The sequence below is a fragment of the Syngnathus leptorhynchus genome, unplaced genomic scaffold, assembly GCF_054491065.1.
Source record: "Syngnathus leptorhynchus isolate UIUO unplaced genomic scaffold, UIUO_Slep HiC_scaffold_705, whole genome shotgun sequence".
Taxonomy (NCBI): Eukaryota; Metazoa; Chordata; class Actinopteri; order Syngnathiformes; family Syngnathidae; genus Syngnathus; species Syngnathus leptorhynchus.
Genome location: NW_028232565.1, coordinates 16691 through 28501, shown reverse-complemented (window position 1 = coordinate 28501; position 11811 = coordinate 16691). Strand labels below are relative to the sequence as shown.

The window sequence follows — 11811 nt, the reverse complement described above, 5'->3', positions numbered from 1 at the left end:
CGCGTTAGTTATGCAGAATGTGAAAGGCATTTTTTGGTGATGGGGGCGGGGGGGGCTGCATGGCGGTAGGGGTGATCCGTTACGTCACAACGCAGACTTCGCTCAAACCCCGCCCAACCGGGCAACATTAAGTAATAACAACACGCCCCCCCCCCCCCCCCCTTCCCCCGCATCATATGTTGTTACCTGATGGCCAACAATTCGTGCAGCAAATAGGCAGCGGCGGCTAGGAGAGCTCCTCCGGTCAGATAGAGCGTCTTCCGCCACCACGAGTCCGAGCCCAAAGCCGACATGATAGTGCCGCGGTCGCCACCCAGAGGAAGGGCGATGATGGCCCCATAAAACGACTGCTTCCCACCGGCCGAGACGTCCTGGCTCGGGCCGAGGTCAACCACGCACGACCGCGTCCAGGCCAAGGCCACTTGCCAGCAGCGGCACATGCTCGTGGCCGTCGGCGGCCCCTTTCCGCCTCGCTGTCGGCCTCATGGGTGCCGCGGGGTCGACGGCGGCAGGCCGGCGGACACGACGATCACCCCGGTCGCGGCTCGTCCCCGATGCGAGCTCCTCCGCATCCTTCGCCTGGCTCCTATTCTTCCCCCTTTTCCCTCAGGGACAGTCAGGGTGGACGCGTTAGTCGTGGTGTTTCCGGTTGAGCCCTTCACAGTAAAAGTACTGGCATGCTTCTATACATCTCTCAATTTGTGTATGCATGTGTATGTTTTTGCTAAATAGTGTTTTTCCCCTCTGAGGCTTTTGTAATTTTCACATTTAAATGCCAAAATGACACAAGCTTGTTGCGGCAAACATTTTATTAGCATTATATTCAAATAGACAAAACGGTTTTAGGTAGCGGAATATTCCAGTCAGGTGAAATAAAGCCCTTTTTCTAAAAAAAAAAAAAAAAAAAATTGAGACTCAAGTGAACAGTCATGTATTCAGTTAAGTGCCCCGTGCCCCCTCCCAAGCAATGCTGCATTTCTCTCTGACATCAGCGCATACATTAGTCAAAATGTTCCTTATATTTAATGTGTATCAACAGTAACAAGTGTGTATGTCTGTGATGAAAGTCACTCAGGGAGAGAACCAACATGCTTCAGGAATGTGTGGCAAAATCCTCCAAGTGAAAGAAAAAAAAATACTTTTCATAGTTTACATCCCAAAATGGATCGCGACGTCAGCAGCTTTAATTTTGTAAGGCTTTGAAAGTACCTTGTCATTGGTACACACAGAAACCACAAAACTACACATTCACACATTTGTGCACAAGTCATTCCATAATTAAATAAATGCAAAATTAAAAGAAAAAAAGTGAACAAAAGAGCTTCAATTTCAGTTGGGAAGGGCGGGCATCAAATCTAAGATGGAAGTGAAAATCAGTAGAATCATAACTAAAACAATGTGGGCATATTTACAAAATGAAGGTGGTTAAAAAGTAAATATTGGAAGAAGAAAAAAAAAAAAAAAAAAGTCACATTATTCCTAGTGGACATCACTACTGCACCCTGAGCGATACACGCGCACACTCAGACACACGCTACACTTTACTCACAGGCCCCTCCCAACACAGAGTTGTGATCAAGTTTTGTGTCCTCCTGTGGGACGTTCAAGGACATCAGGATGCTGATTGTGTTGATCGTCATCATCCCCCCCCTTCCCTTTTGACTGCCATAGCAGCTCAGAGGAGGTGAAAAAGGGGTCAAGGTCAAATTCACTCATTTTGATGTGCTTGCGCTACGACTGGTTGTACGAGTTGCTTTGGTTGCCGTTGGAGCTCTGATCGTTCTCGCTGGGAAGAAACAACCGTCAAATGGAAAAGGTCACTTTTGTGTTCCATCCCGTCAGCCAGTTTGTGGCAATTGAGTGTACCTGTTGGGAGGCGGTTTGGGTTTGGGCATCTTATTGAGCACGGCGGCGATCTCCTTGCGGTCGTCAAAATTCTTCCACTGGTCGTACAGTTTGAGGATGACGCGGATGATCTCGAGAATCTGAACGCACAATCGTGGGAGTCACGTGGCATTCCGTCCGGTTCTGCTGCCTTGCTGAATGGTTCATACACCATTTCTAATATATGATCAATCATTGGTGTGACTCTAACCTTGTCCATGTCCACCGACAGCTCTGCAAACCACTGCCTGGCATCCTTCTGCTGCACCACACAGGCCACATGCAGACACGCTTTGATGGGAAGGAAAACGACAAGCAATGTAAGTACAGCTGGGGGGGGGTAGAGGGGTGGGGCGGGCGGTATGTGGCACGCACCCAGGGCGATCATGAAGGGAGGGTAAAGCAGACACAGGTCCGTCCTGTAGGTGTCATTCACGATGCGCCTGGTGGTGGACGCGACAGAGAAGTTACACATTGCAGCGGAATATGACGATAGGCCCAAAAAAAAAAAAAAAAAAAAGAAGGGGAGAGGCAGGCAGACAGACCAGGCCAGTGGCAGCAGCATGTCCTCCTGGCCCATGTCCTGCACGTACTGCAGAAGTGGTCTGTATGGGTGGTAAACGATCAGGCAGCAGTCCTGAAACAGCAAACGCAGCAGCGAGTCAATGTGTTATGTTTTGAACCACTCTTGAAATTGCTTCTAATATTTATTCACAAAGTCATGCAACTCACCATCAACTCCAGCAAGTAGAACTCGCACTCTAAGATCTGCAAAAGGCCACACAATTTCAACCACGGGTGGGCAACGTCAAATATGAATTGAACAACAGCGATTCATTTTGGACCAACATTCATTCTCCTGAGCAGACGTGTCCATGACTCACATGATTCATCCTGTAAGGGAACTCCTTTGGAAAGGCGTAGGAGAATCTTGTTTTCACTAGTTTGAGGAGGGAAAACAACAACAACGGTATATATTACATGACAAGTGTGAGATGACTAACTGAGCGTGTTGACTTACACACAGACGTGGCTGCTGAGATCAGCCTCGTGTTGGAAACCACTCCGAATTCCTTAAATCATAATGGAAGAAAAAGCCATTAGCCACCATAAGCAAAATGTAACGTAACAAAAAAATAGCATGACAAAAAATAGACTCGAGTCTAATAAAAAAAACAAAAACAGATTCGGTTTACATTTTACAAAATACAAAAAAAAACATTGTACCACTGTAGCTATATTCATTCATTGTCTTTCTTATTTTTCTTTTCAGTGAGGACTTGATATTATGATGCTGAAGGTGTCCGTACCTCCACCTTGGAAGCTAAGAAAACACAGGTAGGAGCCATGAGAACTGGGTCGATACTTTTCAGAGAATATCTGTGGAGAGGGAAAGAACTGCAAGTTTACACAAATTGGTCACCAGGTTTGGTTCTTCGAGCAGGATTATTTCGGGGCGTACCTTGCATAGAAACGTTTGAAGTAGACAGTAGCAGTGGCGATAACCTGTTGCCTCAGCTTCAAGTGTTCTCCCAAAGCCTGAATGACTAACAAGAGAACAACGACTCAAGATTTGAAATTAATTTGGAGAACTCCATAAATATTACATATTTTATTTGTAACATTGTTTCTCGTATAAAACTTAAACTCAATGGTAGAGCTGTGTGTCCCAAAAAAGAAAATATTTAAAATTCTGAAATATTGAATTTCAAATGATAAAATAACTCCAAACTTTAAAACATAACGGAAACTAACTAAGGCCATAATAGCAAATACACTTTAAAATATTACGAATTTAGTTTGCTTTTGGATGTGAAATTGATTGGCTTGTTTATGCACTGTTGCGTTTGTGGAGTATGACGGAAGGTAAACACCGTTGGCAAAGAAGATCTGCAGCTTCCAGTATTCTTCCTCAGAGAGGAACTTGAGGTCCTTCTGTCGTTCCTTCATGAGGTCCTGCTTGTCCAGCACCCACTGCAGACTTTGCCAAGACAAAATTGCTCATTTCAGCCACTTCCTAATCTTTCACTCATTCCTTCCTACTCCATAATCACCAGAGTGGGATTTTCACATCGCCAACTATAGTATATCGGTGGCTTATCGGCCACTTGAAATTAAACCATGGTTTGTAATCGAGAAGGGACGTAATAATAAACACCTGAGATAATATCTAACACTTTTATTACTAGGTATACGGCTGTGTTCAGAATCAACCAAGGAACCTTGTTTTCCTCCAGTTGATACTGAGCACAACTGGTGGTTAGCTTCCGCGCGGCTAATGCTAGGCCCCGATAAAAAGACACTGGCTATGGCGATAAAAACGTATCGTGTTCATCTTATTGTTTCAAACTTACTAATGAGAACTTTGCCAAAAGTTTCCAGCCATTGAGGATGAGACGAGGTAGAAGAGAATACTTTAAATTTACGTTTGTTTACTGTAAAGAATTGGACGCCGGCGTAGGTACATCTACTCGGGTGTTCAGACTGGTGTTGGCTCGTGAGTGAACGATTCGTTCAAAAGGACGTATCTTTTCAGTGAACGAGAGTGAAAGTCAGGATTCGTTCCCTCACTGATTTGAGAACGGATCAGTGAGGGAACGAATCCTGACTTTCCCGTTCGCGAACGCCGTGCGCTGTCCGGAGGGAGGTAAATGTTACATTCACGTAAACAATGATGAGCAGATCTCCGTTTGCTCATCACAACTCGGTCATAAATTTGGACGAGAACTCAGACTATATGACAGAATATTATTTTTTTTTGACAAGGCTGGACTAGTTTTTGAGCATGTTTTATGCGTGTTTACTTCATGATCCGAACTCGTGTTGTATGCATGATGTGGGAGTCTCTTTAGTGCAAGTTGCCAAAGAGGCGCTTTTGTATGACTTGAATTGAGCTTTCTCGGCTACCGTACACTTCCGCTTCAGCGAGCAGCTAGCTCTTCAGGTTGTTACCAATTGGGCTTTCGAGTGACTAATTTCAACTTTTTCCAAGCTCTCGATTTGCTGTACGTATGTAAATGCGTTCATGTAAACAATGACATGAAAGGAGAATATTTGTTAGTCGTTAGGTCAGTGGAAACTCGCTGGCTCTCGTGAAACAAGAGGTGGAGCGTTAGCTAGCACAGCCACAAGTAGCACTCACTCGGCTGTCAATCAATCAGCGTTTGACTTGAACGTTGTTTTTCTCTGTTTTTCCACGTCCAAACCTCCAGACTGGAGGCTCCACGTCGGCTGCTTGTCGTCTATCTGCATATCTCGAAAGGTAGGTACCTCCCCATTTTGTTTGCCGCCTAGTCTTAAATGTAGAAGGTCGTGTCGTATATGACTTCAAATATTCCAAAATGTTATCAAAAAACATTTGAATTGGTCATTTCCCAAATGAATAATGTCCTGATGAGTATTCTGGCCACAGTGAAAAGAAACAAAAGAATGACTTTACAATGGTTAAAGTTAATGTAAGAAGTATAGTTTTGAAAAATGTTCTTGCATTTGAACTGAAAAAGTCTATTTTTGATCATAGTTGGCACACATGAAAAGTGAAAGAGTACCACTTTGTTCTTCTAAAATGATGACTTGAATCTAAAAAAAAAAAAGAAATAAATGGTGTTAGTTAGTTGGTAGTGTTATGTGCTTGAGGAGCTGATGTGCGATGTCATCTTGTCATGGCACACCAGGGAGAAGGTGAGCACATGCAAGCAGCTGACATCTAAGTGCCAGGTACTGCACAATCTCATCATCATCACACTCGTCTGGATGTGTTTTTTCATGACATTGATGCAAACCAAGTTAGTCAGAAACATATATTTAACTAACTCAGTGTCATGGAAAAACATGTCCAAAAGTGAGTGGTGGTGGTGGTAACTGTGCAGTACCTGGCACTTAGGTTTGCACTGTTTGCATGTGCTCACCTTCCCTCTCGTGCCTGCCATAAGAAGTGAGCTCATACCTGAGCTCATCAAGCACTTCATCTGCTTCCATGCAGGCAGGCAGGGCCTTTTCAAACTGCTTTTGTATTCAATAAATTGTTCAAGTGGAATGCAAGTCTTTGTGATTTAAGAGCAAATTTGCTCATTTGAAGTCTTTCATGCTTGGTGGTCAGTGCATTGGCAAAGTACTGTTTGAAAACCTAAGTGTCCACTACTATGTTTTCAGCCTTGAGGTGAGCGTCACTGCAACAGAGCCAAGTCTTTGCTGCTTCTCTCTGTCTGTTTCCACATGAGTCAAAGTGATGCAATTGTACAATTCCAGTCAAACACTTGGTTCTGTTCAGTTGCTGAAGGCAAACACTCAACTCAAAGCTGAAAAGAGCCTTCCAAAACCTAAGTGCCACTTTCCCCGTCTCCTACCTTCACCCAAATTCAGCCTGGCCAATCACAGCTCGCCACAAATTTGCATAGCCACGCCCACTTTTGGGCAGCCAATCAAAATGCTCCATTTTGCACGTCTGACCAATCAGATTGCTCCATTTTAATGAGACCACGCCCATTCGGAATCGAACCAATCATGGAGCACCTCATTTGCATATTCACGCCCACTTAGCAACCAATCACAGCTTTGCATTCTCATTGCTCCACCCACTTTTAGAGCTCTCAGCCAATCATAAGGCAGTATTCCAGCGTTGATCCCGCCCCAGTTCTAAAAAATTTCGCCAGAAAATATTCTGTAAAAAAAAAATTCATAAAAGTTTTGGGTGGGGGGGGAATTATTGGAAAGAAAGTTTTGTTTGAAAATGAAGAATCTGTGTTATTTGTAATACAGCTTTATTTCTTTTGCAGAGTAAACATTCAATCACAACAAAGTAACAAGTTAGATGGCAGTCTGCTCGTTGCCGAGTGGTGAAGTAGTCAGCCAGAGAGACGAGCGTTGAAGTGGTCAGCCAGAGAGACAAGTGTTCGGCCAGTGGGACGAGTGTTACTCCATGCCTGGACCTGAGACAAAGATTGGTAAGTAAAAAAGCCAAGTCAACATTTTGTGCAGAAAATGTTTTGACATTTAACATACCAGTGCGCAAGTAAATTTGTTTATGGCAGAGTATTGCAAGCTGCATGACCAGGAAGTTGAATGCCCTACGCAGTCGATTTTGTTCCTTGCCTGTCAAAAAATAGGAAAAAAATATTGGAATAAAGATAGAATTGTGCAATGAGGAGCATTTAAAGTGCCTCACTTCTCAGGTTACCTTAGAGCAGAGTAAGTAACAAGGAAACCAAGGTGCTGCTAGTATGCTGCTTTGCTCTGGTTCTTAGCTTCCACTATGAGCAAGTACTTGATGCTGCGTCACACTGGACACAAAGCAGTTATTCAAATTTAGAAACATGTCATTTACTTTCCTTCTCTCACCAGCAGATGGCTCTTCAGGCAGCACAGATCCAGGTGAAGGAGCTTACAGGCTTTTCACTTGCTGGACCAGGATTTCCCACCTCTGCCTGGAAAGAAAATGGAACATTGACACATCTCCATTTCAGTTTATTGGTGTTATTCTTAACTGTAGATTGGAAGCAGCCAGTCGCTGGTGCACAGGCAGAGTTCGGGAAATGTTGAAACTCCAGGGTAGACACCTGCACACAACACAAACGAGGGAGACATCAAGCTGCCATTTTGTACATTTAGAGAGTCAATTCTGAAAATGAAGGCTGCTTTGAGGAACCTCAGCATGGTTTTGGAAAGCTGGTTCCATTGGCCAACAGGTCGCAGATTTTCCAACTCATTACTGGAAAGTGCTCTGCAGGAATAGGGAAGCATAAAAAACAAAAAAGCAGGTAAGTGCTTTTTAACAATGCCAAGTTTGTAGTTAATAGCACCTGTGGGACAAGAGGTGGATTAAGCCACAGATTCAAAACCTTTTTTAGATCCATGCTGCAGAAACGTGGTCCTTTATCACCACCTAGTGGACAATAGAGAGAAGAACATACTAATTGACACGTGTCAAACATTTGGACGCGTGTGTGTTTCACCAGTGAGGGATGAGGGCAGCGCCAAATGGACGTCTCCAACCACAGCTTGCTGGTCTGAAAGACAAGGTAACGTTACAACCATTCTGCTTTTACATTTTCAGCCTAACGAGCTAATTGGCTTGAGCAAGAGTAGACCTACCTGCAAGTGTCTCATGAAGCAATGCGAGGACTGCAAGGCGGCCATCTTGGACCCTGCAGACAAAAGAACAAATGTTTGCTTTGGTCAATTTGATATGATTGCTTGCTATTAAAAATATTTTTGCAGTCAATCTGCTCTCTGTTCCAGATGCAGGCCTGTGGACAGAAATGAGAAGGCAATTAGAAGCAGTCGATTGACTTTAAAACTCACAGAAAGTCCGTCGGCCATGACTTTGACGATTGGCACCTGCAGACAAAGCAGAAAATTAACACGAATGCCTCGAAATACATGTTTCAGTCATTCTCTGGTGGATTTATGCAAACGCTGCTTTGTCTACTTACCTTCGGCCAAACGGCGCTGTCGTCCAGTTTCTAAATGTTTGTGCAGAAATAGTGTTAGTGCTCTTTCCACACGGTGCGTGCGTGCATGAGTTTTCAAAATGTAGATGTACTTACCCACCGTCAATTGTTTGGTTGCACGCCAAACAAATGCGTTTTGGTGGTTGTCGAAGATGTTAACTGCTAACGCTAGCTTCTGCAAACTTTTTAGCTTGCAAGATGGAAGCACGCTCGCCCAAAGTGCAAGTTAACTGAAAGAGAGCAAAAGCAGTTAGTGTGAAAAGGTTAACAAATATTGATCACCTACCTTGTCACTTTTAACCGCTGTCGTGCAGCAGGTGGACCAGAGAAGCGTGGCGCTGGCTCGCTGTCAGAGGAGAGAGTGAGAACGCGCGTCGCGTTCTGACGCCTTTTATAGTCTTTTTGTGATGACGTCATCAGAAGGGGAGGAGGGAAAAAAATAGGCATTTAACAAAGCGGGAAAAACACCACCGAATTGGAGCATCCGGAGCTCGAACCAGCACTTCAATCTTCGGAGTCAATGGTGTTATCCCCTCGACCATTGTCCGCCGATTGACGATTGAAGATTTTTTTCTATTATCGAAAATCATGAAGCCATCTTCAGGAAAAGTGCAGAGTAACCTTCAATTACAAACATTTGACATCGGTTATTGGGACTCGAATGGTTATGCCATGTTCCTTGAGTTTGGGAGAAGCGAGTTTGAATCTTATGTGTCCCTCTATTTCATTGGCAAAAGCTGCAAAGTTAAGTCTTGAACCCGAGGCTGCTGGACACTAAATCAAGTCTTTAACCACACAGCCATTTTTGCAATGAAACGTTTGGAGTTTTGTTATATATTTATAGTATATATTTTAACTGGTAGATAAAATTACTAAATCATGCTTGCACTTTCGAAGACTCAACGGTGAAGTGGACAAAGCTTTTACCTTATGCGCGGGAGAATTCGAGTCTGCCACTACTCAAACTTTAGATCAAAGTCTGCTTCATGTGGGGCTCGAACCATGGTCTCGCAAGCACCGGGCAAAGTTAAATACCACTCTACCACTATGCCAGTGAAGCTTTTTTTCTTTTTGGGTAGTAGACGGTAAGTGTCAACTTGCTCAAAAATAGGTACTGCTAATCTACCAATTATTGACAGATCATTCATTGGTGTAGAGCAGGGGTGGCCAATACGTCGATCGCTAAGCCACTACTGGGTTTTTTCGCACTTGATGCGTGTGCAAACCACGGCGCTAACAACACAACACAAACACGCTCGAACCACTCTCTCTCGAACATCGGGTCAAGTTATAAACCATTCTGAAATTCGGCTTTTTTATTAGGTAGTGTATTGTACATAGAGGACGTCTGGTCGGAAAAATGGACATGTTCATTTTACGCTGGGTTACATAGGAGTGAATGGGGGCATTGCCATCTTGCGGTAGCTTGGCGTCTTTACATGAACCGCTTCATAAAGCATGAACCGCAGTCTTACACTATGTAAACTTTAGCTCAAAGTCTGCTTCGTGTGGGGTTCGAACTATGTTCTTCCGGTCACCGCGTAACGTTCCAAACCATTCTGCCATTTTGCTGGGGAAATTCGGCTTTTTTATCAGCTAGTGTATAAAACATAAAGGACGTCTGGTCGAAAAGGAAAAATTGACACCTGAAAATGGCGGTGTACCTAATAAGGTGTCCGAATGACGTCACAGATCAACCAGCCAATCAGAAAGTGGGGGGTTGTTTGGGTGTGGCACTTTTCACTTTCATTTAAACTTTGACCATGATTTTTCCCTAATGAAGTGGCCTGTCATTAGGTACACCTGAAAATGGCGGCGTACCTAATAAGGTGTCCGAATGACGTCACAGATCAACCAGCCAATCAGAAAGTGGGGGGTTGTTTGGGTGTGGCACTTTTCACTTTCATTTAAACTTTGACATTGATTTTTCCCTAATGAAGTGGCCTGTCATTAGGTACACCTGAAAATGGCGGCGTACCTAATAAGGTGTCCGAATGACGTCACAGATCAACCAGCCAATCAGAAAGTGGGGGGTTGTTTGGGTGTGGCACTTTTCACTTTCATTTAAACTTTGACATTGATTTTTCCCTAATGAAGTGGCCTGTCATTAGGTACACCTGAAAATGGCGGCGTACCTAATAAGGTGTCCGAATGACGTCACAGATCAACCAGCCAATCAGAAAGTGGGGGGTTGTTTGGGTGTGGCACTTTTCACTTTCATTTAAACTTTGACATTGATTTTTCCCTAATGAAGTGGCCTGTCATTAGGTACACCTGAAAATGGCGGCGTACCTAATAAGGTGTCCGAATGACGTCACAGATCAACCAGCCAATCAGAAAGTGGGGGGTTGTTTGGGTGTGGCACTTTTCACTTTCATTTAAACTTTGACCATGATTTTTCCCTAATGAAGTGGCCTGTCATTAGGTACACCTGAAAATGGCGGCGTACCTAATAAGGTGTCCGAATGACGTCACAGATCAACCAGCCAATCAGAAAGTGGGGGGTTGTTTGGGTGTGGCACTTTTCACTTTCATTTAAACTTTGACATTGATTTTTCCCTAATGAAGTGGCCTGTCATTAGGTACACCTGAAAATGGCGGCGTACCTAATAAGGTGTCCGAATGACGTCACAGATCAACCAGCCAATCAGAAAGTGGGGGGTTGTTTGGGTGTGGCACTTTTCACTTTCATTTAAACTTTGACCATGATTTTTCCCTAATGAAGTGGCCTGTCATTAGGTACACCTGAAAATGGCGGCGTACCTAATAAGGTGTCCGAATGACGTCACAGATCAACCAGCCAATCAGAAAGTGGGGGGTTGTTTGGGTGTGGCACTTTTCACTTTCATTTAAACTTTGACATTGATTTTTCCCTAATGAAGTGGCCTGTCATTAGGTACACCTGAAAATGGCGGCGTACCTAATAAGGTGTCCGAATGACGTCACAGATCAACCAGCCAATCAGAAAGTGGGGGGTTGTTTGGGTGTGGCACTTTTCACTTTCATTTAAACTTTGACATTGATTTTTCCCTAATGAAGTGGCCTGTCATTAGGTACACCTGAAAATGGCGGCGTACCTAATAAGGTGTCCGAATGACGTCACAGATCAACCAGCCAATCAGAAAGTGGGGGGTTGTTTGGGTGTGGCACTTTTCACTTTCATTTAAACTTTGACATTGATTTTTCCCTAATGAAGTGGCCTGTCATTAGGTACACCTGAAAATGGCGGCGTACCTAATAAGGTGTCCGAATGACGTCACAGATCAACCAGCCAATCAGAAAGTGGGGGGTTGTTTGGGTGTGGCACTTTTCACTTTCATTTAAACTTTGACATTGATTTTTCCCTAATGAAGTGGCCTGTCATTAGGTACACCTGAAAATGGCGGCGTACCTAATAAGGTGTCCGAATGACGTCACAGATCAACCAGCCAATCAGAAAGTGGGGGGTTGTTTGGGTGTGGCACTTTTCACTTTCATT

General features: G+C 44.0%; 1 protein-coding gene and 2 long non-coding RNA genes across 9 annotated transcripts; 1 reads left to right on the top strand and 2 right to left on the bottom strand.

Moving 5' to 3' along the window:
• Window positions 1-237: 237 nt before the first annotated feature.
• Window positions 238-10054, top strand: LOC147036295 (uncharacterized). 5 transcript variants are annotated; one of them, XR_015065224.1, is made up of 6 exons: window positions 238-2204; window positions 3158-3222; window positions 5097-5146; window positions 6660-6827; window positions 7225-7640; window positions 7731-8092. It is a non-coding gene; the product is annotated as an uncharacterized LOC147036295 (long non-coding RNA). The 5 variants fall into 5 exon arrangements; XR_015065225.1 differs by lacking the exons at window positions 238-2204; window positions 3158-3222 and adding an exon at window positions 4795-4889 and having other exon boundaries at window positions 7731-8091; XR_015065223.1 differs by lacking the exons at window positions 238-2204; window positions 3158-3222 and adding an exon at window positions 8122-10054 and having other exon boundaries at window positions 4799-5146; window positions 7731-7901.
• On the bottom strand, window positions 1447-4400 carry LOC147036297 (cyclin-C). Its single transcript, XM_085905301.1, has 12 exons — window positions 4239-4400; window positions 3759-3865; window positions 3347-3431; window positions 3195-3264; window positions 2906-2957; window positions 2769-2824; window positions 2617-2652; window positions 2430-2521; window positions 2260-2327; window positions 2096-2175; window positions 1867-1985; window positions 1447-1786 (listed from the first exon to the last, which is right to left on the bottom strand). Exons 1-12 carry the CDS (start codon window positions 4268-4270, stop codon window positions 1732-1734), a joined length of 852 nt encoding a protein of 283 aa, XP_085761427.1. The 5' UTR covers window positions 4271-4400; the 3' UTR covers window positions 1447-1731.
• LOC147036296 (uncharacterized) lies at window positions 6646-8689 on the bottom strand. Of its 3 annotated transcripts, XR_015065228.1 has the most exons (13): window positions 8620-8689; window positions 8430-8563; window positions 8316-8345; window positions 8185-8220; window positions 7975-8027; window positions 7836-7889; window positions 7722-7792; window positions 7529-7603; window positions 7368-7439; window positions 7222-7307; window positions 7061-7163; window positions 6886-6975; window positions 6646-6812 (listed from the first exon to the last, which is right to left on the bottom strand). It is a non-coding gene; the product is annotated as an uncharacterized LOC147036296 (long non-coding RNA). The 3 variants fall into 3 exon arrangements; XR_015065227.1 differs by having other exon boundaries at window positions 7722-7889; XR_015065226.1 differs by having other exon boundaries at window positions 7722-7889; window positions 7975-8563.
• Window positions 10055-11811: the final 1757 nt, after the last annotated feature.